Consider the following 24,695-nt stretch of genomic DNA (forward strand, 5'->3'; position numbering starts at 1 on the left):
TATATACTCAAAAGTCGTATTGCTGGGTTTTGAGGAAGGTTGTTTCCTAATTTTCTGAGAAATCACCACACTGATATCCAAAGGGCTTGTACCAGTTTGCACTCCCACCAGCAATGCAGAAGTGTTCCTCTGACCCTACATTCTCTCCAGCATAAGTTTTCATCAGTGTTTTTGATCTTGGCCATTTCTACAGGTGTAAGATGGAATCTCAGAGTTATTTTGATTTGCATTTCTCTGATGACTAAGGATGTTGAACATTTCCTTAAGTGTCTTTCAGCCATTTTAGATTCCTCTGTTGAGAGTTCTCTGTTTAGGTCTATACTCCATTTTTTTTTATGGATTATTTCTTCTTTTGATGACCAATTTTTTTGAGTTCACCACTCTGTCTGATGTGGGATTGGTGAAGATCTTTTTCCATTCTGTAGGCTATTGTTTTGTCTTGTTGACTGTGTCCTTTGCTTTATAGAAGCTTTTCAGTTTCAGGAGGTCCCATTTTTAATTGTTTCTCTCAGTGTCTGTGCTACTGGGATTATATTTAGAAAGTGGTCTCCTGTGCCAATGTGTTCACATGTACTTCCTACTTTCTCTTCTTTGAGGTTCAGGATGGTTGGCTTTATGTTGAGGTCTTTGATCCATTTGGACTTGAGTAACCCTGCCCCATCATCCTGAGTGCTGATATTGTAGTTCTGATACAATATGCCTACTTCATATGGTTAGTTTTTTCATGACCATGGACATAGTTTTCTTTCCCTTAGAGTTTGAGTTATAACTTTTCTTTGTATTCATATGAAAGGAATTAGTCACTGGATGTAAACATTATTATAGCGTATTGAAAATAACAAGTCTTGGCAGTTTGGAAAGTCTAGCCTTGAGTTATAGTTGTCAGGTTCTTATTGTATGGACAAGTTATTCTTGAGTCCATTGGAAAAACAAGTATCTGCCTTATATAGGAAATGTACAAATGTCTGATTGATTGAGTGAAATACAGGCACATAGTAAATGGAACCTTTATTTAGTGCCAACATTTTTCTTTTGGGCTTGTTGCTCTCAGTATGTGGGAGTTCCATTTAACTGTGCACATATAATTTATCATGTAGTATTACTTTAGTCAGCTAAGGGCTGAGCTCTCGATGTTAGGACAGAATAATATATTGGACTCAAGCATTTTAGAACACATGTTGTATTGTGACTAAACCACATTTTAATTGCCACTAAGTGGTCTCTCCTCCCCTCCTACATTGTGTACATTTTGGATGAGGATTACACTGTTTTAGTTTAACTGCTGTTGTAGATGATGTTGGTGGAAGGTGATGCTAACTTGAGCAAGGCTACTTGAGCAGGACTTAAGCGAATCTGAAATCGTAATTTTCCTACAGTGCGTTTTTCTGGGAAAATAAAAGTAAAAATGGCTTTATAATCCCCATTCATCTGTTCTAAATTTAGAAAGTTTCATATATAGTTCATATTGATATCTGGGAAAACTTGAAGTCATCACAATATTTTAGATAGTCTTAATCACTGAATAAATTAGTAAATGTTATTGTTATTATTAGGTATCATAAGAACGGCTACTCCAGAATTCATCTGCGTCCTTTTAGCAGAAATCCACTGTTTTCTGGTGATCATCCACCTTGTTAAGGACATAGTAGTTTATTTAGAAAAATAAAGGCAAAATAGCATAGAGCATTGTGAGACAACTTTCTCAAAGCACATGGTCCCCAGGATGGAGAACTGTGATCCTTTCTGGAGAGCAGGAACTTTGCAAGGAAAGGCATGAAAGATAGGCAGCAGCTCACGCCTGGCCTTTCTCTTGCCTGCCTGTCCATTCGCATTGCCACGTTTGCTCTGGCTTGTGGTCTGCTGACCATGTGCTTTGTTGGCTAATATATACCTGCACTAGGAGGTGTGATTAGAAAGACTGCTCAATGTGTATGTTTCATTGTCTTTACCTTCCTATTCTGCTGTTGTGTTCGTAGTCCCATCTCAAAAGTACACCATAGAGGATCATTTAGGCATCAAAATAGTGTCATTGTTGTCTCAAAATACTGTGACACTTGAATACAACTCAGGTGTTTAAATTAGTATTTTCAGGACAAACTGAGGCTTGCTTTCCAGTAAGATTAGGCAGTTTGGAAACATTTTTGATGGTACAACCTGAACCTGAGTGTGTTCAGCTCCTACTCCACCCACATCCCAGAAAGAACTATTCAAACAAAATGCCGTTGTTGCCCATGTTGTAAAACCTTGTTCAGGAATGGTATATGGATCTGCAGCTGTTGAGAATGAGAATATTTGTGTGACTGCAATTGAAAAAGAAGTATGAACAGAAATTATAATGACATGTGTCTGAAGATAGGTTTTATTGGTGCATTTAGTCATTTGCTCTTCCCCACGGCTTTGGTCTCGTTGTAAGACATTGTTAAGTTGTGGCACAGTGCCACCAAAGTGTAAGATTTAAAAGTAAGTTATACTGACATTGGTAAATCAACTGAGTTTTTCTTACATTTTCTGAGGGATTATTCTCTAGATGATGAGTCCCCTCTCTAAAGATAAGCAATCTCTTCTGCCAGAACACGATCCAGAACAGGACTTCTGCACCAGCAAGTCGTGCTGTGGCAAAGAACATTTGAAATTGGTTACAAAGTTAGTGAAAAATAGATTTTGGGAGAAAGCAGAGGAGCCATGTCATTTCCTTTACAACACTAGTGATTGAATAATATTGCAAAAAAATATTCACTAATAAGTACACAGAGACACACTCCCACGCTGAGACCACAGCCAGGCTGAGCACGTGCTGCTTCCGTGCAGAGTAGTTCCTGTGCTCATGGTGGAGAAGCTGATTTTATTCTGTTAACGTGAACTGTGATACATGGCTGGAAAGAAGTGTGTTGGAACTAGTACTGATGGTGCAGTTGTGCTTTTAGAAGGTGACTTCTATCACAGAATACCCGTATACTGCTTCCTTCACAAGGAACGGCTTCCAGAACATCACTGATAGTCAGCCTCATGTTACTCTGACAGAAACACCTGGCCTAGCTTAAAAAGAGGGAAGGGAAGGTTTATGTTGCTGATGGATTCAGAGGTTTCAGCCACAGTAACTCGACCCCATTGTTCCTAGGTGGGGATGCAGAACAAATTTTGAGGGAAGGATAGGGCGGGCAAAGTTGTTTATTTTCAGGCAGTAGGGAGCATTGACAGGCCCGGTATAATTTCTCGTGCCTGCACTTACTTCATTCGGTTGCACCCTGCCTAGTCACTATCTCTCATTACGAATCCAGCAAGGGGGAAAGACATTGATTAGATCCAATTTCTCAAGATCCATTTGTTTCGTAGATGCCTATTAGCTGGAAACCAAGCCTTCGGCACGTAAACCTTTTGGGAAATTTTCTGTACCTGAATTATGAGAGCGGCCGTTAGTCCCTGGTTGTCTTACAGGTAAAGTGGTAGGCCTTTCCTTGTCACTCTCGGTGGGGTTTTAGACTCGGTGAAATAATGTCATGCTTTCTGGTTTAACTCAGTGTAGAAGGAAAACAATAAATTCCAACTTTTGGTCTCTAAGAGTTCTCTTTTACAATGTGCTTGACCTCACTTTTCCAGATCAATTGTGAGAAGGTTACACAGCTACGTTTTGCCCTATGTTTACGGCACACTTAATGCCAGTAAAGCCACCCCACATTCTTTCAAATAAGGTGGCATGCTGTAGCTAAACATACAGTGCTCGAGTGTTTGTACTTGAAGTAAACCGTGGTAATTTTTACGTATAGAGGACAAAGTTGATGAGATTGCTTAACATTTTTTTAAAATATCTAAATTCTTCAGTAGGGTACATGTAGCTCCCACAGCTTAATTAGGTCAAGGATAAGATCTAATTTACATATTTCCCTAATTAAACTATGAATTTCTAGTTTTGTCCTGTTCTTTAGACAGCCAGTGTGAAATCACCATGATTCTCTGTTCATTTGTCCAGTGTCCCCTAGCAATGGCCACTGATCACTGTTGATGGATGCCCTCCTTAATCTGAGTAAAGAGCTTTGCAAGCAACCACCATTACTCATGCAATCCAAACTGAAATGATAGCTTAGGAAGCTCAATTTCATGAGTGTCCATTAAAGGTGCACATTCGCTAAAGGCTTGAGAAATGCTACTTGTTTGTCTGAAATAAGATTAAGCCTGAAGACAATCATTGATGTCTGTATGGTTGGTTGATACTCTCATTCTCCCCGCTTTCCCTCTCCCCCCTCGACAGGATTTTGTCATATAGCTCAGGTTAGCCTGGTACTCACTGTGTAGCCCAGGATAACCTTGAATTCATGGTCAAGCTTACTGATGTTTTGTGAGTGTCCGCTTCAGGATAGTCAATGCGGAGAGCTCCCCTAAAACTCCTTGTTCTCATCTTATTCTAAAATCAGTGTCCGTGTGTGTGTGTGTGTGTTTGTGTGTTATACATGTTTTTTCCTGATTCCGAGCACACATCTGTTACAGAGGTATATCCTACAACTGTCCTGTCAGTTCAGAAACCAATTCCTGTTCTGTCCTCTCTTTGCTGACATCTGGCCACTCATGTGAGCCCTGTTTTCATTTCCTCTTTATTTGTGATTGCTAGGGTGATAGAACAAAATTATAATGAAACTGGCCTTTTAAATTTATTTCTGTGCATTATTGACACAGTAGTAACCAGTTGATTCTAATTTTACAAACCCAAGCAAAGAAACAACGAGAATTCTGTTTATTTGGCCCCTGCCTTTCCTCTAAGATTCTGCCTTACAAAAAAGTGGCTGTTGCCATTTGACTGTTCACTGCTGTCACTATCATGGTGTGAGCATCAAACCAAATCATTCTCTTTTCATTGCATGAATTGAATGTACATGATTTAAAACCATAGTTTTAGGGAGCGTCTTGTCATATGAGCATTTTCTTTTACATTATTTAGTCACAGTGTTGCAGTGCAAGCCTCTTGTTTGCTTAGACTGCAGTGGTTTTCGTACACTGTACTAACTTGGCCGGGGCTGATGCCAAGCCTTTGACTTCTAAGCTTTAGTTCCTCATTGCTCCTGACCGCAGCTTGTTCACTTTCATGGCCTGGAGAACTGTGTACAGATTGTCCCTCAGGCATCTGAGGGGACCTTGATTGCTGGCTGCCAATCCCCTGTGTGTTTTATTTCCCTTCCCTAAATGCCAGCTGTGTCTTGTCTGCTCCATGCTTCTCAGCACCTAGCTGGTCTCCACGTTTGAGCTCAGGTGAATACACAAAGGAATGAATGTATGGGTTACCCTTTTTCTTTTTTTCTCTTTTTTTTTCTTTTCTTCTTCTTCTTTTTTTTTTTTTTTTAAATTCTGATTCCCAAATATAAGGAAGAAGTATAGGAGCCCCTCAGTGCCTGAGGGTATAGTCCTTTGGCAGGAAAAGATACCTGTCTTTTTAAGAGGAGTCTGCTTTGAGAATGCTTTGAAACACTGTATCCTGTCTCCTGTACTGCTGGCTCTGGCATATCTTCACCATGTGATTGGGATAAATTGCCCACTGTATAACTTGGGGGAGAAATGCCCCTGCTGAACAGCTAATTACACTTACCTATGTGCGTGTTTGTAGTTTTCGGCTTATTCCTGTCGTAACTAACCCTGAATTCCTTTTTGAAGCTCGAGCAGAAACAGAACAGAGAGCCCCTTGGTCTGTTTTGTAGCTTCCAACACATTCCTCCAGTCATTTTCTTAGAAGCCTTTCAGTAGCAGTTGCTTCCCAGCTCCCTGTGGCCAAAGTCGCCTTCCATAGAAAATTATCTCTATGAGCTTCAGGACAGCTCATCAGACAGGTCTCTCTAATGAGTCTTAGAAGTCTCTTTAAAAAAAAAAAACCGCTACAGGTTAAGATCAGTGTGTTCTTTGAGAAATATGTTTGGTTGTGAGACTGTACTATTGTCTTCAGTACATTCATGGCAGCAGAAACAGAAACACATTTTTCCTAGAGGCAGGGCTCTTCTTTCCTGTCGTATCGTGGGAACTGCTCACCTGGGCCACAGAGGAATCGAGTGGAGCCTCCATTCCTCTTAGCCCCGTGCTTATTTACTTCTGGTTCTTGGTTGGAGGAAGAAGAGGGTTGGTCTGGGAGGTATGTGTATGACAGCTGGTATTCTCTCTGAACTCTGTCTCCTTGGTGGGCAGGCCAGTGCTGGTCTGTCTACTCCACAACTGTCCCCCAGCTGGACTTCTTTTACTGCCTATACCTAGGCTCTTCCCTGTCTCCTGCCCCCACAGAGGACAGGCTCTCCTGACAGCCATGTTCACTCAGTCTTGTTCTTAGCACCTATTAACTTCTTTTGGATCTTTAAGCCTCTTTGAGAATTTGGTGAGAGCTTTAGGTTCTCCTTCACAGAAGATATATGCCTGTGATTCGGAGAAATTTACCCTGAAATTCCAGACCCCTGGGCTGGGAACTGTCTCCCTGAACAATATCTGAACAGGAAATGAAACGTGGTGTTAAGAGGAAGCATGCATTACTCAAGCCTTCAGATTTATCGTGAAGATCTCAAAGATCTCTGCCTGACTGTTTGTCTCAGCATGAAGTTCTGTGGTCTTTATCCCATAAATAAACGTTTGGATGAAGCGGAATGTGCAGGGAAGGAGTTGGAGACGTAGAGAAGTGGGGCACGTGACTATGGAAACAGAAATGCATTTATTTAATGAACCCATAGGAACTTATTTTCTCTTTCCAAAGTGTCTTTGACAGTAGCACTGTCTCTTTCCAGTTTTGCCAGCCTCTCTTTCTTTAGGTTTCAGTTGAGGATCAAAAATTGTAGACCTGGAACTTGAATCATAGTCCTGACTGATCTCAGACTCACAGAGATCCTTCTCTTGAGTGTCTGGATTACAGGTGTGTGCCACTACAGCCAGGCTCATATTTAGTGTTTTTAAAACTGACTTTAAAATCTAAATCTTAATATTTGAACTTAACTTTAGACAATTAAGATTGCAGTAGTGGACCAGCTCCATCATCATGGTGCATTCCAAAATTCTTTGCCGTTTCTGGTTGAGTTAGTCCTTTGCTTGGATGGTCAGGATTCCCAAGAAGCCTCTGCTGAGGTCTCTGAGCTGGCTGCCCAGACATTCGTGTGCTGGTACCATTGGCCCTCACCCACCAGTGGTTTTGTTTTACTCACCTCTAGGGGGCAGAAGTTTATCCCCTCTCTTTTTAAAGATGTAAAATGGAATTGGGAGATAGAAACTTGTGTAGTGCAGTGTAATTATATTGTTAGGTGCACAGTAATACCAGAATACTCAAGATTACCTATTCCTGAAATTGAATTTCTCTAGCTTGTCCCTCTCTTATTGAATCTGTTCTTTATTGTATGGAGTATAATTAGCTTATAGTTTTAGTATCTAGAAGCATTTTTCCTTTTGTAATCTTATTGTAGATGGTTTTCTGGTCACATTCGTATTTATACACAGGAGTTTAGTTTCATGAGATGAGTGTTAATGAAGTCACACTTTGTCTTTTGTGGTCAGGTACAATCTCCTTTGTCTTTTTGTTTTCTGTATTCCTAGTAGAGAAAAGGAAAATCAGGACTTTATATAATACCTGGTTGTCAAATTAATCAAACCTCGTGTTCAAAAACAATTGATTTTGAACCCAGGTAAGTGTCAGTTCTTTGAGATTCTAATCTAAATATTTCCAAGCACCAGGTGATAGTGACAACTTCTTGATTTCTTTGTGAGGTAATCTGCCATAGAACACTTGGAATTAATTATACTATTTAACCCTAGAGTGTTTTATTGCTGTCACTAGTGCTACCAAAATAATCAAAAGAAAATAATAGTAAAAATTATTTTAAAAAACCCAAAACTTCTGATCTTTCTCCTGGAGAGAGCTAGGACCATTACTAGTTTTAGCCATTGCTTTATGGTATTTGTTTTTAGGGTATGGGAGTAACCCAGGTTGTTTCCATGTAGCCATTTGTATCCTGACAGACTCATATTCTACCTTGTTTCTCTTTGTGCCTCGTGATTATTTTCTCATGCCATTATTTTCCCCCTAAGCTTTGAAATAATTTTGGCTGTAAAAAAACACCGAATTCTTGGTTGTATAAGCTAGTAAAGGAGTAGTAGACTAACGGCTCATGGTGTTCATGTACTGAAGAAGACACTGGAAACAGCAGGGTGGGAGTGATGGTCACTAAACTGCTTTCCTCTGGAAGTGCTCGTTCAGCAAAGGGCCATTTATATAGGAAGTCAGCTTCTGAACTTGCTGTCAATACCATGTTTTTGGAAGATGAAATCAATATTTTATAGATGAAATTAAGAAAGTGAAAAACAAATGTGCTTACTGATGCACAATTAGTAAAAGCTCAGGTCAGAAATTGGGGTTCAACTGAAGATCTGAAAAGCAAAACAGCCGACCACTGGCTCTTACCTCGACCTCAGTCTGAAAATGGTGATCCTGCCTCCAAGAATCTCAGAAGGAAACCATTCCTCTCTAGGACTGGGATTAAAGGTGCATGTCATTGTAGCTACGGGGATTAAAGGTGTGTGTTAGCATATTCTGGTCTGTAAGGACTGGTCTGGTCTGTGGGACTGTTTTACTCTTAGATCTTCAGGCAGGGCACTCAACTTTCCATTCCTTCAGAATTTTTTTTTTTTTTTTTGCAGCCTCTAGTTTTAGTTCCTCATAGATGGCTATAAATGTGAAGGAGATGCCACCTGCCTTTTGAAAGGACTTAATGTGATACTTTTGTCCACACCCAGAGATTATCGTTTGGTCTGCCTTATACCGTGTAGTCATTTTGTAATAGTTTTTCATGGAGTGAAGAATCCGTGTCCTTGATCCTGTGTGTGTAAATTAATTTTGTACACAAATGTCAAGTGACATTAACTTCCCAGTGCTCTTGTATTTACTTAGAGAGTACGTTTTCATAACCCTTAAACACAATTTATTGACTATATTTTATGACCTGATTAAAAAGACATTGTGTGTTACAGAATGAAGATGTGATTTTTCTCTTTTCTTCTAGTTCATGGACAACTCCTTAAACACACCAACACCCCTCTCAAAAAATATTTTAGATATTGTCAAAGGCTTTAAGTAGTTTTAAAGATAAAATAGAGTCACCCTCTCACCTCCCTCTATTTCCTGTCCCCAGCCTGACATTTAAAGGAAATTATTTTGACAAAATTCAAAATCAGTTTAAGGAATATATCTAACCACTCAGGACAAAGCAGTATTTTGACATTTCTTTTGGTGGTTTTTAGATAAAGAAGAACTTATATTGAACATTTTATTGTGAAAAATTGAGCCATTACCAAAATTCATAAGCCATCATAGGAGTGGCATTAATAACAGATGTGTTAATTGAAACAAGTGATGGATTCATGGTACATACGGGGTGAAGAGACTATGGAACTTTTGAGAAATCTGTGTATTCCATAATTCTCTCCATTTAAAGTAGATTGTATTTAATTCTTTTTTCAAATGCACATTCTGTTTGCTTAAATCTACATCTGCTACTAGCTTTGAACATTGCCTGGAACGTATGTGCAGCTTGGCAGAAAGTCTCAATGTGAAAAGGAAAAGCACAGAATGAAGTTTGTCTTGCTAAATGCTCACAGGCTGTGAGTGCTCCTTGGCATCCTTTGGCGCTGCAGGGAGTGAGGCTTGTAATTGTTTTCTTAAAGTCCTCTCCAGCCACAGTGCCTGGACAGATAGGTGATGTCTATGCTCTGCGCTTTGACAATATGACAGTATTTGTTGAAATCACTGGTTTGTTTCAGGGCCATTGTATGGCTTTGCTTGTTTTGTTTTTTTTTTTTAAATATTTATTTATTTATTTATTTATCATGTATACAATATTCTGTTTGCGTGTATGTCTCCAGGCCAGAAGAGGGCACCAGACCTCATACAGATGGTTGTAAGCCACCATGTGGTTGCTGGGAATTGAACTCAGGACCTTTGGAAGAGCAGGCGATGCTCTTAACCACTGAGCCATCTCTCCAGCCCCCGGCTTTGCTTGTTTTTAAAAGCTGTTTGCATCTTCTGACTGAGTTTTTTGCGGTGTAATGTGTGGTCTATTGCTGACTGTCTCCCTGCTTGTTCTGAGCCAGTGTTTAATGACAACTCAATCTTGACCCAAGTTTCAAAAAATGTAATGTCTTGGGAGTTTGATTTCACATTGCTTTGGCACCTAAAAGTCTTTGGTAGTAGCCTCACCACTTCCACTTCTTACTGGCTGTTGATTTGGTAGAGTTACCTTGTGCATGAGAAGCCATGGTGACTTTTCTCTGTAGCTTCTAGTGCGTGTCTGCTGAACTTTGAGTCAGATGTCGATAACCACGTTCCCTAGCCAAGGCCTGTGAGTGAGGGACTGCCTAGGTTTTAGAGTCAGAGTCTAAAGGCAAGTTAAAGTCAAGGCTGTGGTAGACCGCTTTTCTAAAACCTTTCCATGATTGCGACTAGCACGTTATAGTTATTTTGAGTTAGGATATGTGTAGGCCATTTGGGAAGTCGAACTAGTAAATGATTAGTCAGGGCTGGTGTCTTTTCTCATGCCTAGATGTATCCTTTCCCATCCAGGCTCTACCTGTGGGTTTATTTTATATAATATTGCCATCAAGACAGTAGGCCTTTAAAGTGATTTTTAATTTTTAAAATTCAGGTTGTTTTGGTCTTCAAGAGTTCCTTAATAACACATCTGTGCAACTTCTTCCTCCCAATCTGCTGGACAGACTAGTTTTTGTTTTCATTGTGCTACAGCTTTATTTGATATTTAGGTCATCCAGCATAGTCAGCTGTTCCCATCCAGCAGTGAGGAACTGTTGCACAAGTGTCTCAGGCAGTAGGGGTAGTAGGAGTGCTCGCTGCTCAGCAGATGACCTGAGTTCAGTCCACACTACCTGAATTGTGGAGGAAGAGAGCCTTGACTTCCACACGCACACATATACACAATACACAGCCTTGAAAAATGGTATAAAAGAGGTGTTACTTAAATGTGAGTGAGGAATTGGAGGTGAAGGGAGACCGTTAGTAATTCCGGAGTGATAATCCTCTCGTCCATGTGATGGGCTGCCAGAGCTGCTCCTGATGCAGCAGCCCAGTGTAAGTGACGTTTACTTTCAGGGTTCTCTGATTTGAAAAGATAACAAAAAGCACTGGCTTTTTTTTTTTTAATCTTTTATTTTAAGAGTAGTTACTGGGCAGCCTAAAGGCAGTTGTAGCTCTGGGTATTTGAGTTCTCCCTGGAAAAGTGAAGGTGAGTGTGTGTATTAGTGTCTACTACTGGAGCAGCTACTAGTGTTGCCCCAGGTTCTCTGTTGCTCAAGAAGGCCTAGGCCTAGATAGTTAAGACGATGGTAGGGGTTGTCGTGATTTGTAAGGCTTCGACCCTTATAATAATAAGCTGCTCATATTATTGGCAACACCTCTCTTGTATCTGTGTATAGACTTTGTATTAGTAATCTGAGCTGGCTTAGTAATAACTACCAGCTTGCAACATTAATTTGCTGCTTGCTGCTTTTTCTCAGTTGGTTAGACATTTATTTGCCTTGCTTTTAAATAGTTAATTGCATTTTCTTCATTGTGTGGAGGAGCTAGGAGTGTGTAAGTGAGCATCTGTGGAGATCAGAGGGCAGCTTAGAGGAGTCCATTGGTTCTCTTTTCACCCTGTGGGTCCCAGGGATAGAACTTAGGTACCACCAGGCTTGGCAGCTGCTGCCCTTACCTGCTGAGCCAACTCTCCAATCTGAGTGTTTTATTTTTTTAAGCTAAGAATATTTTAAAGATTCTCCCCTAGACTTCTTATAATGAAATTCTAAGCCCTTCTCTTGAACATTATCATCAATTTAAAAGTAGTCTCTTTTCTGAAGGATGTTCCTGTTGCCGTTGTTCCTTGGAAAATTCCCAGGAACCCCTAGTCATTAATTCAGAAGTGAATACCATTGGATGACTGCTTTTACTGCTTCTTTATTAAAGAGACATTTTCACCCAAGATGGAAGTGTCTGGCCGTGGACCAGCTTTGAGAAGTTGGCAGCTTGTAGTTTCGGTGGTCTGCATGAGTGCAGCGATGGCGAGTTATGGCTGTTTATTAGGGGCCCTTCTTCATTTTCTCTTGTTTCCTTTGGACTTGGCCTTCTTCCTTCTGTTGTGAGCCATTGTCTACATAGGAATGGCTAGATGTAAGCTAGGATTCAGTCATGTTTCCCAGAGCTGTGTGCTATAACTTGGCCTCATCCACTGCAGTAATAGGGGCGGTGGGGCTGCGTCCCTGGCACCCCAGCCGCCTGCTCTGCTAGCTTATGCCCGAAATAATTACACGGAAACTGTATTCATTTAAACACTGCTTGGCCCGTTCTCTTCTAGGCTAATTCTCACATATTAATTTAGCCCATTTCTAATCATCTGTGTGTAGCACCCCAAGGTGCGCTTACTGGGAAGATTCTAGCCTAGTCCATCCTGGGTCGGAGCTTCATCCTGGGAGCGGGGCATGGCGTCTCTCTCAGGCGTCTGCTCCCAAGAGGAGAGCTGTCGAGACTCAGCTCACTTCCTCTTCTTCCCGGCATTCTGTTCTGTTTACTCCACCTACCTACATCCTAACCAATAAAATGGGCCAAGGCAGTTCCTTTATTAGCCAATAACCTTCCTCCATCAATCCACATACTTTGGGGCTTCTCTATTGAACTGTGGTTTATACCTCAGTGGATTCCATGCTCACCTTACCTGCTCACTGCTGGTGGACTAGCACAGCCACAAAAGCAGTGGTGTTAACTTAGCAGTCAGAATCCAAAATGGCCATTCTCGTTATTAACAGTGTAAAGCCTATTGTAATGACCGTGCCACCTCTTCGTGATTGGTTTATTATGTCTCCACAGTGAGGTAAGTGGGTGCCAGCTACCGTGCTCTGAGTTGACAGATGGTGGGTGCTGGGAGTGTTGCTTTGGTCTTGAGGTTAGTGGTACTGTCCATCGCTTAGTTCTACTTAGTTTTAGCAACAAACTTTTTGGAAATTGGGTTGGGAGGAAGAAAACCTAAGTGAGGAGATAAGGACCACATGTCTCTGTCCACATGAGAACAAGGGCAGTCCTTAAATATCTGCAGATAGACTTGGTCCACATGACTATGTGTGAGCTCTGTGTGGTTCCTCTGCTTGCACATAGTAGGAGCATCAGTCTCTAAGTGGAATCCAAGTGACCTCTCTCAGACAGCACATGGATGGGACCTCTGCCTCAGCTTCACAGGAGAGCTACCTCACGTACACTAGAGAATAACCACTATTTCTTCTGGCTGCACAGCCACCGACTTTGTAAAATGCAATGCATGTATTTAGTTTGTGACTTGCTTTTGAGTTGAGGCTCTCTTTGTAGTCCAGGCTGGCCTCAAATTTGAGATAGGATCCCCCTTGCTTGCCCTTCTGAGTGGTGGAGGCATTTCAGCATATTATAACATGTGATTTCAGAATTCTGACATTTTGTTTTTGTTTGTTTGATTTTGGTTTTTTGAGGCAGGGTTTCTCTGGGTAGCTTTGGAGCCTGATCTGGAATTTGCTCTGTAGACTAGGCTGGCATTGAACTTACAGAGGTCCGCCCATCAATGCCTCTCAAGTGCTGGGATTAAAGGTGTGTGACACCACTGCCTGGCAGAATTCTCAATTCTTAAAATTGAGTCATGAGCTCAGTCAGCATAGATAATGAACTAATGCTTTGTGCAGAATGGGCGAAGCACAGATTTTGTTGTAAAATTCCAGTGGACTGGAATGTTTTGTTTGTTCTCATGGTTTTGGGGTTTCTCCGTACGTTTCCAACTGGGGCCTGAAGGCTCACTACAGTAGATCAAGATGATGTTCAAGTCAGCAGTCGATCCTCTTGTCTCTGCTTCCCCAGTGTTGGGATTACAGGCATACAGTGCCCTCTCTAGAATTCCACAGAGCAGCCTTGTTCATCCACTGCCCATGCTCTTGGCACTTTCATTTTTATAGTCATAAAGATAGTTAGTGACTTGTGAAGGAATATGTTCAACTTCCAGAATCTTAGCATTTTCTGGTGGAAAGGAGGGCACATTGTTCCTTTGTTCCTGCCGTGATAAATAATCAGCGTTCCTACTCTTAGTCCCTAGATTTAGTTATGCACCCAGTAGCCCTGGGGCTTGTGTCTCTGACTCTTTCGGTTTAGAGAAGAACTTCATCCTTATTGGTCTTTTTGGAGGGCCTGTGGAATAGGGAAGAGTGAGGGGAGCTGGACGCTGGAGTTTTGCTACTGATCTTAGAATTTTTTTAAACTCTGTGAGGTATTCTGAAAATGCTTTTGTAAAATCCATTTTATCCAAGCTATTTGAGGGGAGTCTTAGTTAGCTTATAGACTTTTTTTTCCCCAAAAAATGCATTTTGATTTAAGTTGTAATGCATGCCTGCTTTAGCTAATAGACAAGTCATTGTTTATAATTAGCATATCCAATGAACAATGTGGAGCCCTAGCATTTTGACTGTGATAAGTTCTCAGATGTCTTTAGAAATGAAAAAACTAAAGATCAGAGACAGCAAGATCCCCACAGGGAGAATGTCAGAGCTGGCAGGGGCACTCTTTTTTCTTCTGCTCTTCCAAGTTGGTAGATGGCACTAAGGCTCAGCTACTCACTAGCACATGTGTGGTGGATGCTGCTCTTGTACTAAGGCTCAGCCACTCATTGCTTTTCAAGTACTGACGTGGTGTTTGTTTTTTAATGATATTTGTTGTCGACTATTTGATAATTCCTCCGTCTCCTTGTCACTTTCGTTTTAAAACAATCTAGCAAATTTCATTTTATCTCCCATTTTACTGATAGTATTAAGGTATTTATTTGTAAGTTAAATCTGATTAAAATTTGTCAAATAAGTTTATATTAAGAGTCTCATGCTAGAGACCAAAGGAATGATTTGGGTTGTTGAGGGAGAATCTGTTAAGTTGGATGAAGGAATAGGATAGTGAGGTGTTTCTTACATCACAGGAAAAGATAGTACTAAGACAAAAATACTTGATATAAGGTTATTGATTTGGTTGTAGCTTGCTAATTTACTTAAAAAAAAAGATTATTTAGGTAACTATTGAACTGAGAGCCTTCCATGTTCTAGGAGGATGCTCTACCACTGAGCTTTCTCCAACCTTGTTGTGGTGCTTTTAACTGTGGTTTAGAATGTAACATGGGTTATAGGGCTTTGTTTTTACACATTATTTAGAAAATTGCAAAAGATACAGAATTTATAAAAGGTATATAGCATATTATATACCTTCTTTGCCATACCCTTTACTTTTTTGTATGTATGTATGTATGTATGTATGTATGGGTACTTTGAGCATATGTGTGTATATGCACCTCTTGCATGCCTAGTGCACATGGAGGCAGAAGAGGGCATCCGATCCATGGAACTGAAGTTAATGGAGTTATGGATGGTTGTAAACCACCATGTGTGTGCTGGGAACTGAACAGAGGCCACCTACAGGAGTAACAAGTGCTCTAAACTGCTGAGCCGTTTCTCTAGCTCCTCCACCATACCCTTTAAATAGGAACAAAAGAAGTAGTCCAGCCAGAGAATAATGAATGAACGAGCTGACTTTGAAGAGAGTTGTTTGCATTTGTGTGCATCTTAACAGCAGTACAGCATCCACCTCTTGGGTCGTTTCTACAAGAGGTAGATAACTCTTTGACAAAAGTCTATTAATTTCTTTGCCTAATAACATGTTGGAAAACATTGTGATCTGAGTCTTTTTTGAAACCATAGTGCTCTGATCAGAGGAATAGCAATAATAAAATTTTTGGTAAAATTTGATTGTTTTGAAAATGAAGTTGTCAGGCTCAGTGTTAAGCAGTTATGGCTACCCTATGCAACCATGCCTTCATTCTTCATTATAGAAATAGCTTGGCTAGTGTGTTGACTATAAAACTTTTCTCCATTTTATATTAAGTGTACATTGTTAGGATGTAATGTTTATTTTTAAAGATTTATTTTTATTGATATGTGTGTACATGTTTGTATGCATGTGTGTATGCAAAGAGGGTGTATAATTCTCCTTAGAGGTGAAGTTAGAGCCAGTTGTGAGCTACCGTGAATGCTGAGAGAGAACTAAGAGAACTAAATTCAGTTCTCTTAACCTTTGAGACATTTATTTCTCCAGCTCTGTATTGCTTTTTAAAGGCATTTATTACTTTATGAATTTGTGCCTCTTTTTCTAGTACTACTACTTTAAATAAATAATATATATTATACTCATTAATTCAGCAAAAGGAAAAGTCATCACAACTTTTCCTTGTATATATGGTGATTAAAATACAACCAGTCTAATAAAAATCATCTACTAATACAAATGAATGCAAAGAGAAGAAAAGAGAATGTCTTTTAAAAAGTAAGTATATGCAGTAGGGGGCACTAGATGAAGGCAAAAATGAATTCTTATGTTGAAGCAGCTGTAGCCTGTGTCTGGTTCATATGTAAGTCGTGTGGTAATTGTTTTCCCTTAGTTTTCTTGATGGATTTAGTTCTTAGTTCCAAAAGTTACATGTGAAGGAGACAATAACTGCTCTCACCATTAATTCAGATGAAGCTATTACACTCTAACACTTGTATACCTTTTCCTTATACATTTACTGTTTTTAGGGTTTTAGAAAAGAGAAGTATGAGCTACAATTAATAATTCCTTGTTTATAATAAGACATTAACTTTGTATTTCTAATACCTTTTGTATAAAATGTGATTTGTTAAATAACAAAAGGAAAAGACCAATTATTTGAGTGATTTGAAAATGTTCTCTTTTTGTGTAAATGAAAAAGTCTTATTTTTAATGTTAGTGGCATCACTAAATGCTTTGCTTTTTGTTTGGTGAGCTTTGTATGAATTCCTCTGCTGTGTCTTCTAGTTCAGTATCAGATGGAGATGATGCGAAGCCTTCGCCATGTGAATATCGATCACCTCCACGTGGGCTGGTACCAGTCCACGTACTACGGCTCGTTTGTTACCCGGGCTCTTCTGGACTCCCAGTTCAGCTACCAGCATGCCATTGAGGAATCTGTCGTCCTCATTTACGGTTAGTAGGAGGCTCCTTATTATTCTTTTCCTCCCTTAATATTATTACTGCTATTTTTGCTTTCTGTCTTTCTGCCTCTTGGAGCAGTGCTGGCAGGCCCTCTCAAGTAAATATCAGCCCCGTTCTGCAGCAGCCTCAGCAGCAGCTATGTCTAGACAGGGTTTCCTTCTTTCTGTTTATTTTTCTTGCTATCAGAGCCCTGATGTGTACGTTTTGGAATGCTGGAGTAGCTGCTTCATTTTTTTCCTCATCTCCCTCCCTCCTTGCAGGGACTGGTGGAATGAGACCAGATGTCTAACAAACCCCGATTGCTGGCGTGTCTGGTTTTGTACGTGACTGACCAATCATAATACAGTGTGCCAAGTTTTCCTTTCCTTTCCTTTTTTTTTTTTTTTACCTCTGACAGCAGCGTACAAAACCTGGACTGTTTCTTAGCACAAAGATTTTTTTCTTTTCGGCCTATTTAATGGTGTTTCCTCAAGCTCTCCAGACCAGATGTTCTGTGCTATATCAGAACTGTAGGCAATTTAACAGCTTTATAGCCTCCCCCTTCCCAAACACTCACAGTTTGCCATATCTGGCAGACTTGCATATAGTTTCCAGCTGAGAAGTAAATGTAACGTCCTGAGTATCTGTCAGAAAAAATACTAATGAATACGATCAATCTTATGAGCTGCCCTGAAATTGTTTCAGTGTGTTAGCAATTGGATTACAGGGAGAACAAGTTGTTAAAGGGCACTTAGATCGGCTGGAAACATTGCATCATCAGACCTTGATGAATTTTCCACTTGCTTCAATCTATTTTGGTTTTCATTTTATCACCTATTGCTAAAAGTTTCACTGTGTTGAATTTCAGACAACATGAATGTTGACACAGGTTTTAGGCAGGCGTTGGCACACCAGAGCCGTTATCATGCAGCAAGTGCTCAGCTCCCTTCCTTGCGGACTGTTTAAGCAGTCAGTTTTGACAAAAATTTGTTTCTCTAAAACCAAAATGACGCTTTGTGATAGCGCTTTGACATAGTGGTTTTGTTTTTACAGTCTGCCTAATGAAGAACCGTGAGCAGCACTTCCTGGGATGATGTGCTTTGTTCCCTGGCTGTTTGCTTTCAGTTTATTGACTGAAGGGCTATAGAAGTGTACACAGAGATTTTCTATGTTCAATATTCATGAGTATTTTCTCTTGTTTATGCAAGACCTATAGAACAGATCATACATTTAATTTTTAACAAGTTTTCTGGTTCTAGCTGAGGGATGGATTTGAAGGTATTCCACCTAGATTTTGACTCTTAGTTTTTGTTTTAAGGAGGAAGCTGTTCTGTTTTTAATCAGCTTCAAATTATGTACTGATTATTTATTTTGGTCTTCATATTTCAAAGCTTGTGTGATTAGTAACAGTGTCCTCAGAACTAGTACTGTACGAGTACTAACAGTGGCAAACTTCTCAGTAATACCTTTCTCTTTTTCTTTTTTGAGATCCCATAAAAACTGCCCAAGGGTCTCTCTCACTGAAGGCATACAGACTGACTCCTAAACTGATGGAAGTTTGTAAAGAGAAGGACTTTTCCCCTGAAGCGTAAGTGTTCCAGGCCCATGAGGCGTGCAGTAGAGGACTCTGTGTTTCTTCTAGAATTTCAGTTCGCCACATGTATTGAGTCCTCAGTTGGCCTATGGTGATGCCATTACCGTGCAGATGAAAAGTTTTCTGCATTGTGCAAGTGCCACTTGATTTCCCTCTCCGCATAAGTAGTTTAAAAACTATTCCGTGTGGAAAGTCTCATCTGCTGCTCTCACTGGGTGAATTCACTTCGTGGGAATTAATTAGCCATCATATTTGAAGCATTCTCCAAGTGGTGGAATAAAGGAAGGAGAGAAGAATGGTTAGCTACCATCAGAGTGCAAGCTGTAGTCTGCTTCTGCACCTCATGGTCTGTTTGATGAAGAAGTGGAATAAATCTCAATGTTTTAAGCATTCAGAGAAAAAAAAGTGGCTTATTGGAAATTTACGGGGTAACAATTACACATCAGATTAACTGTTCTGTGATCTGACTTTGTGACATAAGAGTATGTACATTTAAAAAATATTTAGAATTATTCTGTTATTGTGAAGGTTTTTTTTTTTTTTAACTTCTTATGAAACTTCATGCCAAACAGTTCATCTCTAGATTCCCAGCTGGCCCCTAAAATCATGACATGTGTAGGTTGTTCAAAGCAAAGCTGACTCATGACCAGGTCTGAGTGTGGAGTTGCAGCCAACCTAGGAGAAGCTGTGTCCTGCACTTGGTGTGGAGTCCCCTGTGCCCGTTCTTGTGCAGTCACCTCTCTGAGGTACAGACAGCATGGCCCTTCCCTAGTTGCCATGAGTGTAGACCACGTCACAGCTCACAGTGACCTCTCAGTGTCGCTGAAAACCTAAGAACTCCCGATTACACTGGATGAGCAGGTTCTTTTGCCAGGGACCTAATTTTTGGGCTTACAGCTCAGATTCAGATCATTTTTAAAGTTACTCAAGTCACTGGACTTAGGCTTGGCAATCATCTTTTACCCTAAGCCCCTAAAAGACTGATGAAGCAAAGTCTGGAGAGCGCGGTGATTGGTGAAATGTGGGAAACACTCAATTAGCACAGTGCTGACCATCAGCCTCAAGTGTCTTTAACGTGCTTCACAGGTTGAAAAAGGCAAGCATCACCTTTGAGCACATGTTTGAGGAAGTGCCGATCGTAATTAAAAACTCCCATCTGATCAATGTCCTGATGTGGGAGCTTGAGAAGAAGTCAGCTGTAGCAGACAAGCACGAATTGCTCAGTCTTGCTAGCAGGTAAGTGACCCTTCCTAAGGAAAGTCCCCCACCTTGCAAACAATTCTTTCATGTATATGGTCCTTGTGAAACAAGGAGAAATTACTGCAGAGCGCTTGGAGGTTACTAAGATATGGAAGGGCGTGTAGAGTTTGTCTTGCCCCGCTAGACCGTGAAAGCCATCAGTGATCTGTTGTGAGGACCCTGGGCTGCCTGCCTTACTGTGCCATTTGGACCCTGGTAGGGAGGGGTTGTGGAAGTTGAGTTTGATATTGTTGACTGTACTCGATCCCAAGAGACAGGCATGTTGCTCTGTAGTCCCTGATGTGCTCGGAGCAGAGAAAGACACTTCATTTGACTGCAGTGGCCCTTGTATAAATGGAGACCTCTCGAGCAATAGACTTGCAGCTATCAGAGCATGTGACCAAAATTAGCATTTTTGATCCTCATTGGCTTTTGCTATTTTAGAAGTTATATTGAGGATGCAATTTCCTCTAGTTTGTCTGTTTTAGCTGTCGAATTGGCAAGATAATATTTTTATTTTGCTATAATACTGATTGAGATGTCCTAGAACAAATTGTGTTTCTGAAATTACTTTTCATCTCCCTAGGTCCCCAAATTCTTACCTTTTTTTTTTTTTTAAGTCATGGGTATTGAGTGCAGGAGCTCACACATGCTAGGCAAGTGACTGCTTCAGTCCCAGTCCTCTTAGTAGAAGTGTTGGTGAGCTCACAGAGAGCTCTTTGACATGCCCTTTTCGGCTTCAGTGGTTGTCCTTTGTAGTAGAAGGAGGCATCAGTAGACATATTATATAAAACAAACACACGGAGTCGATAGTCGGGTGACTGAAAGAGACGGTTTCCCCTCAACTCCTAAGTGGCTCTCTCACTGGGTAGCTTAGATACTCAAAATTCTTCTCCCTTAAACTATAGGTGTATGCCACCATACCTGGCTATGTTATATTTTCTTAAGCAATCAGTTTGTAGCAGAACTTCAGTTGTTTGTCAGATTTGTAGTTATCATTCAATAGGAACTTGTTAGGAAAATGAAAAGCTTTGTAATTATGAGAAGAACAAAGGACAGGAAACCAGCATTTTCTGTGTTCTGTGTGATCAGCACTGTAATTCAGGTAACATTGTCCATCACATTAATCTATCACAAAGGCCACTGGAAAGGCCTTGAAGGGCAACAAGATGGAAACCTAATGGTAACCAGAATGCTAAATGATATAGCCAGGTTTCAAGGACCCAAAGAGTGTACTGTTTAGTTGCAAAGCTATTTTTATAACAGTCCTTACACTTGTATGAGAAGATCAGATTTTTTTTTTTTGTTGTTGTTTTTACAGAGATACTCAACACACCTATAGTTAAAGAATCAAGCTAAGGACCTACTTTAAAGGCATCTGAGGTTACAGTTTGATGCCCTAATACAGAGTTGTCTGATTCCATGTCTTCCCTTCTTCCCTTTCTGTATCAGACATAGAAGACAACACAGCCTTTGTACAGCTGTCGGGTCTCCAGTGAGCCATTCTGTAATTGCTCTTGTTCAGCAACAGTTGTAGTAGCCAGGAATATTACCCTAGCTTGCTCCATCACCAAAAATCTCCAAGCACTGTTTTATTATGGCTTTATCCTCTGTATTGTTGTGATTTTGAAAGAGAGGCCTCTGCTTTCCCTGTTGTTCAAGGGTAAATTAGTGTTGTGGGGCAGGAAACAATGCCTACCTATCCTATACCTGTGAATCCTTAGATAGAGCCAGATGATACCAGAGTGTACATTTTGTATATCCTTATTAATTTGGGGCATTAGTAGGATAGTAAGATGATACCTGGATATGTGCCTTTTCCCTCTCTCCCTCCCTTCCTAGAATCCTGATTAGAAACTTTTATTACATAGTTCCTTACTTGGATATTAGGTTTATTTTCTCTTCCATGACCCATATGTGGGTGTGAGTTCTTTCATTTACAGTTAATTTTTTTTTTTTACACATGTCTAAGATGTGCAGTTCCTTTTGTTCAGAGCCTTAGTCGTGTTCATTTTACTAGATGGGCATTCTAAATCAGTCTTTGTAGAGCACAGGCCTTGGGCTTTTCATACATGGAAAGCCATTCTCTTTCCTTCTTTTAGACAGTAAACTAGGAGTGAGCATCCTATATTAAGGATAATAAGCATGAACTGATGCTTTGGGGAGAGCCGGCTTCACACTGTCGTGGTTCACATCTGTTTAAGTTATCTATTTTCAGTTCTTTGTTTCCTTGGCAATAAAAGACAGAACTGTGTTATAGAAGCTCCTCGCAGGAACTCCCTATTTCCTTATACTGGCTAAACCAATACTGAAAAGATTGCCTCAGAAAATTGCTCCTGGTGATGGATCTGATTTTCTGTGAATGGTATCTGAAATTGGTATGAAATATTAATTGCGGGTGCTTATACACTGTCTTTTTGAGTATGTTTCTAAAAACCACTGTTATGGTATATGTGTTGCTGTATCTTTGATGGCAGTCTTTTACTGTGATTGCATATATATACCACATACTTTTTAGCACATGGCTTAGCAGTTGAAAGACATCAATGGAAAGTAAGATTTAGGAATTTGGGAGGGTGGTTTTTGTTTTCTTCCTCCTCCTTCATATGAGTGTGTGCGTGCCCGCGCACCCGCGTGTGCTCAGGTGCTTTGGGGGGGGTGGTCAGAGGTGTCAGATCCCCCTGGAACTTGAGACACCCTACATGGGTGCTGGGAACTGAACTTGATTTCTTTCGAAAAAAAGCACATAGTCTTAACCAGTGAGCTACCTCTCCAGCCCCAGCAAGGCCTATTTTAATTTTTGCATTGCTGAAGTGAGTGTAGCTAGTCTCCAGGATTAATCGCTTCTCTGCATTACCAGCATCTCTCCTGCTCTGTTTAATCTTCCACCCCCACCCCACCCAACAACTCCCCCCCCCCCCCCCCCCCCGCCCCACACCTAAGAGTGTGTCTTGCTTAACAACCAGTCATGTGAATAGTGTTTCTCATACTTGACATAGTTCTGGTCATTCACTGTTGAAATGTTTGCCCCCAGGCAGTTCTTTCTACCCTGCCCCCAACTTCTATGCCTTCACTGAGTTGAGGAGCTCCAAGTATCCATCTTCTGCTTAGATTTTTATTTCATATCATTCCTAGTTTACTGTCATTGCCAGGCCTTCTCTGTTGCAGAAAGAATAACCTTGACTTCATGCTATTATTCTCCAACATTTCACCCCTTCCTTGTTTTGTGTTTAAATTTCTTGATAGGGTTTTCTGTCACTGTCTTTATCTCCTTATTTCCAACTGTCCCCATATTACAATGTATGCTGTTGGAACTTGTGGTAGTTTAAATGTAATTGTCCCCCATAATCTCTGTGAGGAGCTGTGACTTTGTTGAAGTAGGTATGGTCTTGTTGGAGCAAGTGTGTGATGGTAGGGGTGGGAGGACTTTGAGGTTTCTTATTCTCAGGATACCACCCAGTATCTCAGTTGACTTCCTGTTGCCTGCAAGATGTAGCGCTCTCAGCTCTAGCACATCTGTCTGCATGCTATCACATGATGATCATGGACTGAACTTCTGAAACTGTAAGAAGACATCCCAATTAAATGTTTTCTTTATAAGAGTTGCCCTGGTCATGGTATCTCTTCATAGCAAGGAAAACCCTAAGACAGAGCTCTCATCAAAGTTTTAAAAATTTGTTTGTCCCTGGATACTGTCCATCACTTGACACCGAGTACTGTTGGCTAATTCTTTATGGGACTCTTCCTTTGGGATCCACTGATTCAGTAAGGGTTGCTTTTTATACACAGTGAACTCTCTTGCTCACCCCTCCATGTTAGTGCTGTTTGGATCTGTCTTCCCTGCCATGTACCTTGAGGGGTGACTTCACCTTATTGCCATCAACTTTTTCTACTTCATTATCTTTCCTTGACTTATTTTGGTCTTAAAACTTACTGTTTTTTTTCTCATTTGTTTTAATTTTTTTCTTACTTTTAATTCCGTTTTCAAAATCGTTATCTTGCTGTGTGCAGATAGGATGCTCATATTGCTCCTTTGAAGTCTTTGCCGGGTTCTTTTGTCTTTGGATGGGAGTCCAAGATTACAAAGGTCTGGTGCATGTGGTGCCCGCCTCTTCACTGCCCTAATGCTCATGTCCCCAGTTCTCAGTGGATCTCCTTCCATGCACCTCTTCTTTCTCACTGGGGTCCCAGCACACTGCTTTTGCCCAGTACCTGCAGTATGCTTTTCCACTCTCTTGCCTGCCTGCCACCATCACCAAAAATCCAAAATGTCGTTGTCAGATCATCTGGGAGGGTCTGACTTTATCCCACCAAACCACCTTTCCTAAGCATCTGTTGTGCATCTGTTACAGCTCTTAACCGCACTTGTGTGCTTATCTCTTTACCTTCTCGGCACAATGTGCAGAGTGCAGCGGTGTCTTACAGATTAATCCTTATTGTCTAAGGGAGTGACTGGCAGTGAAAGTGTTGAAAGCATGAGTGTGAGATGCAGTATTGTTAAATTAATCCTGAAGTTATTTGGGAAGCAATGTGACTAATCAGTGGTTCTGGACATTTGGTTAGCTACCAGGAAAAAAATCACTCTCATTCCTCATCTTGCACCATATGCCCAAACACTTGAGTCTGGGTGGATTAAACTCAAACTATTAAGAAATTAGAAAACAGCAACAAATACCCAATTCTCAGAGAAGAAATACTTTTCAAGTTAAAAATTTCAATGAAATACTATAAATGTGAATTAAGTGTTAGTATTAAAGTAGCACTTGAATCCAGCAAAACACCAGCAGTAAGGAGATAAGGTCAGGAAGATGGGGAAGTCAAGTTGATTCAAGGTAAACCTTATTG

At 40.6% G+C, this 24,695-nt stretch overlaps 1 protein-coding gene across 1 annotated transcript in view; it reads left to right on the forward strand.

The window, feature by feature from the left end:
- Eif3h (eukaryotic translation initiation factor 3 subunit H) overlaps positions 1-24,695 on the forward strand; it is a 74,121-nt gene that overhangs the window by 44,031 nt on the left and 5,395 nt on the right. Inside the window, exons 3-5 of the mRNA XM_041671705.1 lie at positions 16,862-17,029; positions 18,506-18,605; positions 19,698-19,847. Of these exons, the coding sequence (XP_041527639.1) occupies positions 16,862-17,029; positions 18,506-18,605; positions 19,698-19,847 (418 nt within the window). The remainder of the gene's footprint in view (positions 1-16,861; positions 17,030-18,505; positions 18,606-19,697; positions 19,848-24,695) is intronic.

This window comes from Microtus oregoni, unplaced genomic scaffold (genome assembly GCF_018167655.1).
Source record: "Microtus oregoni isolate MIOR12 unplaced genomic scaffold, Mior012 000022F_ref0000154, whole genome shotgun sequence".
NCBI classification, from domain to species: Eukaryota; Metazoa; Chordata; class Mammalia; order Rodentia; family Cricetidae; genus Microtus; species Microtus oregoni.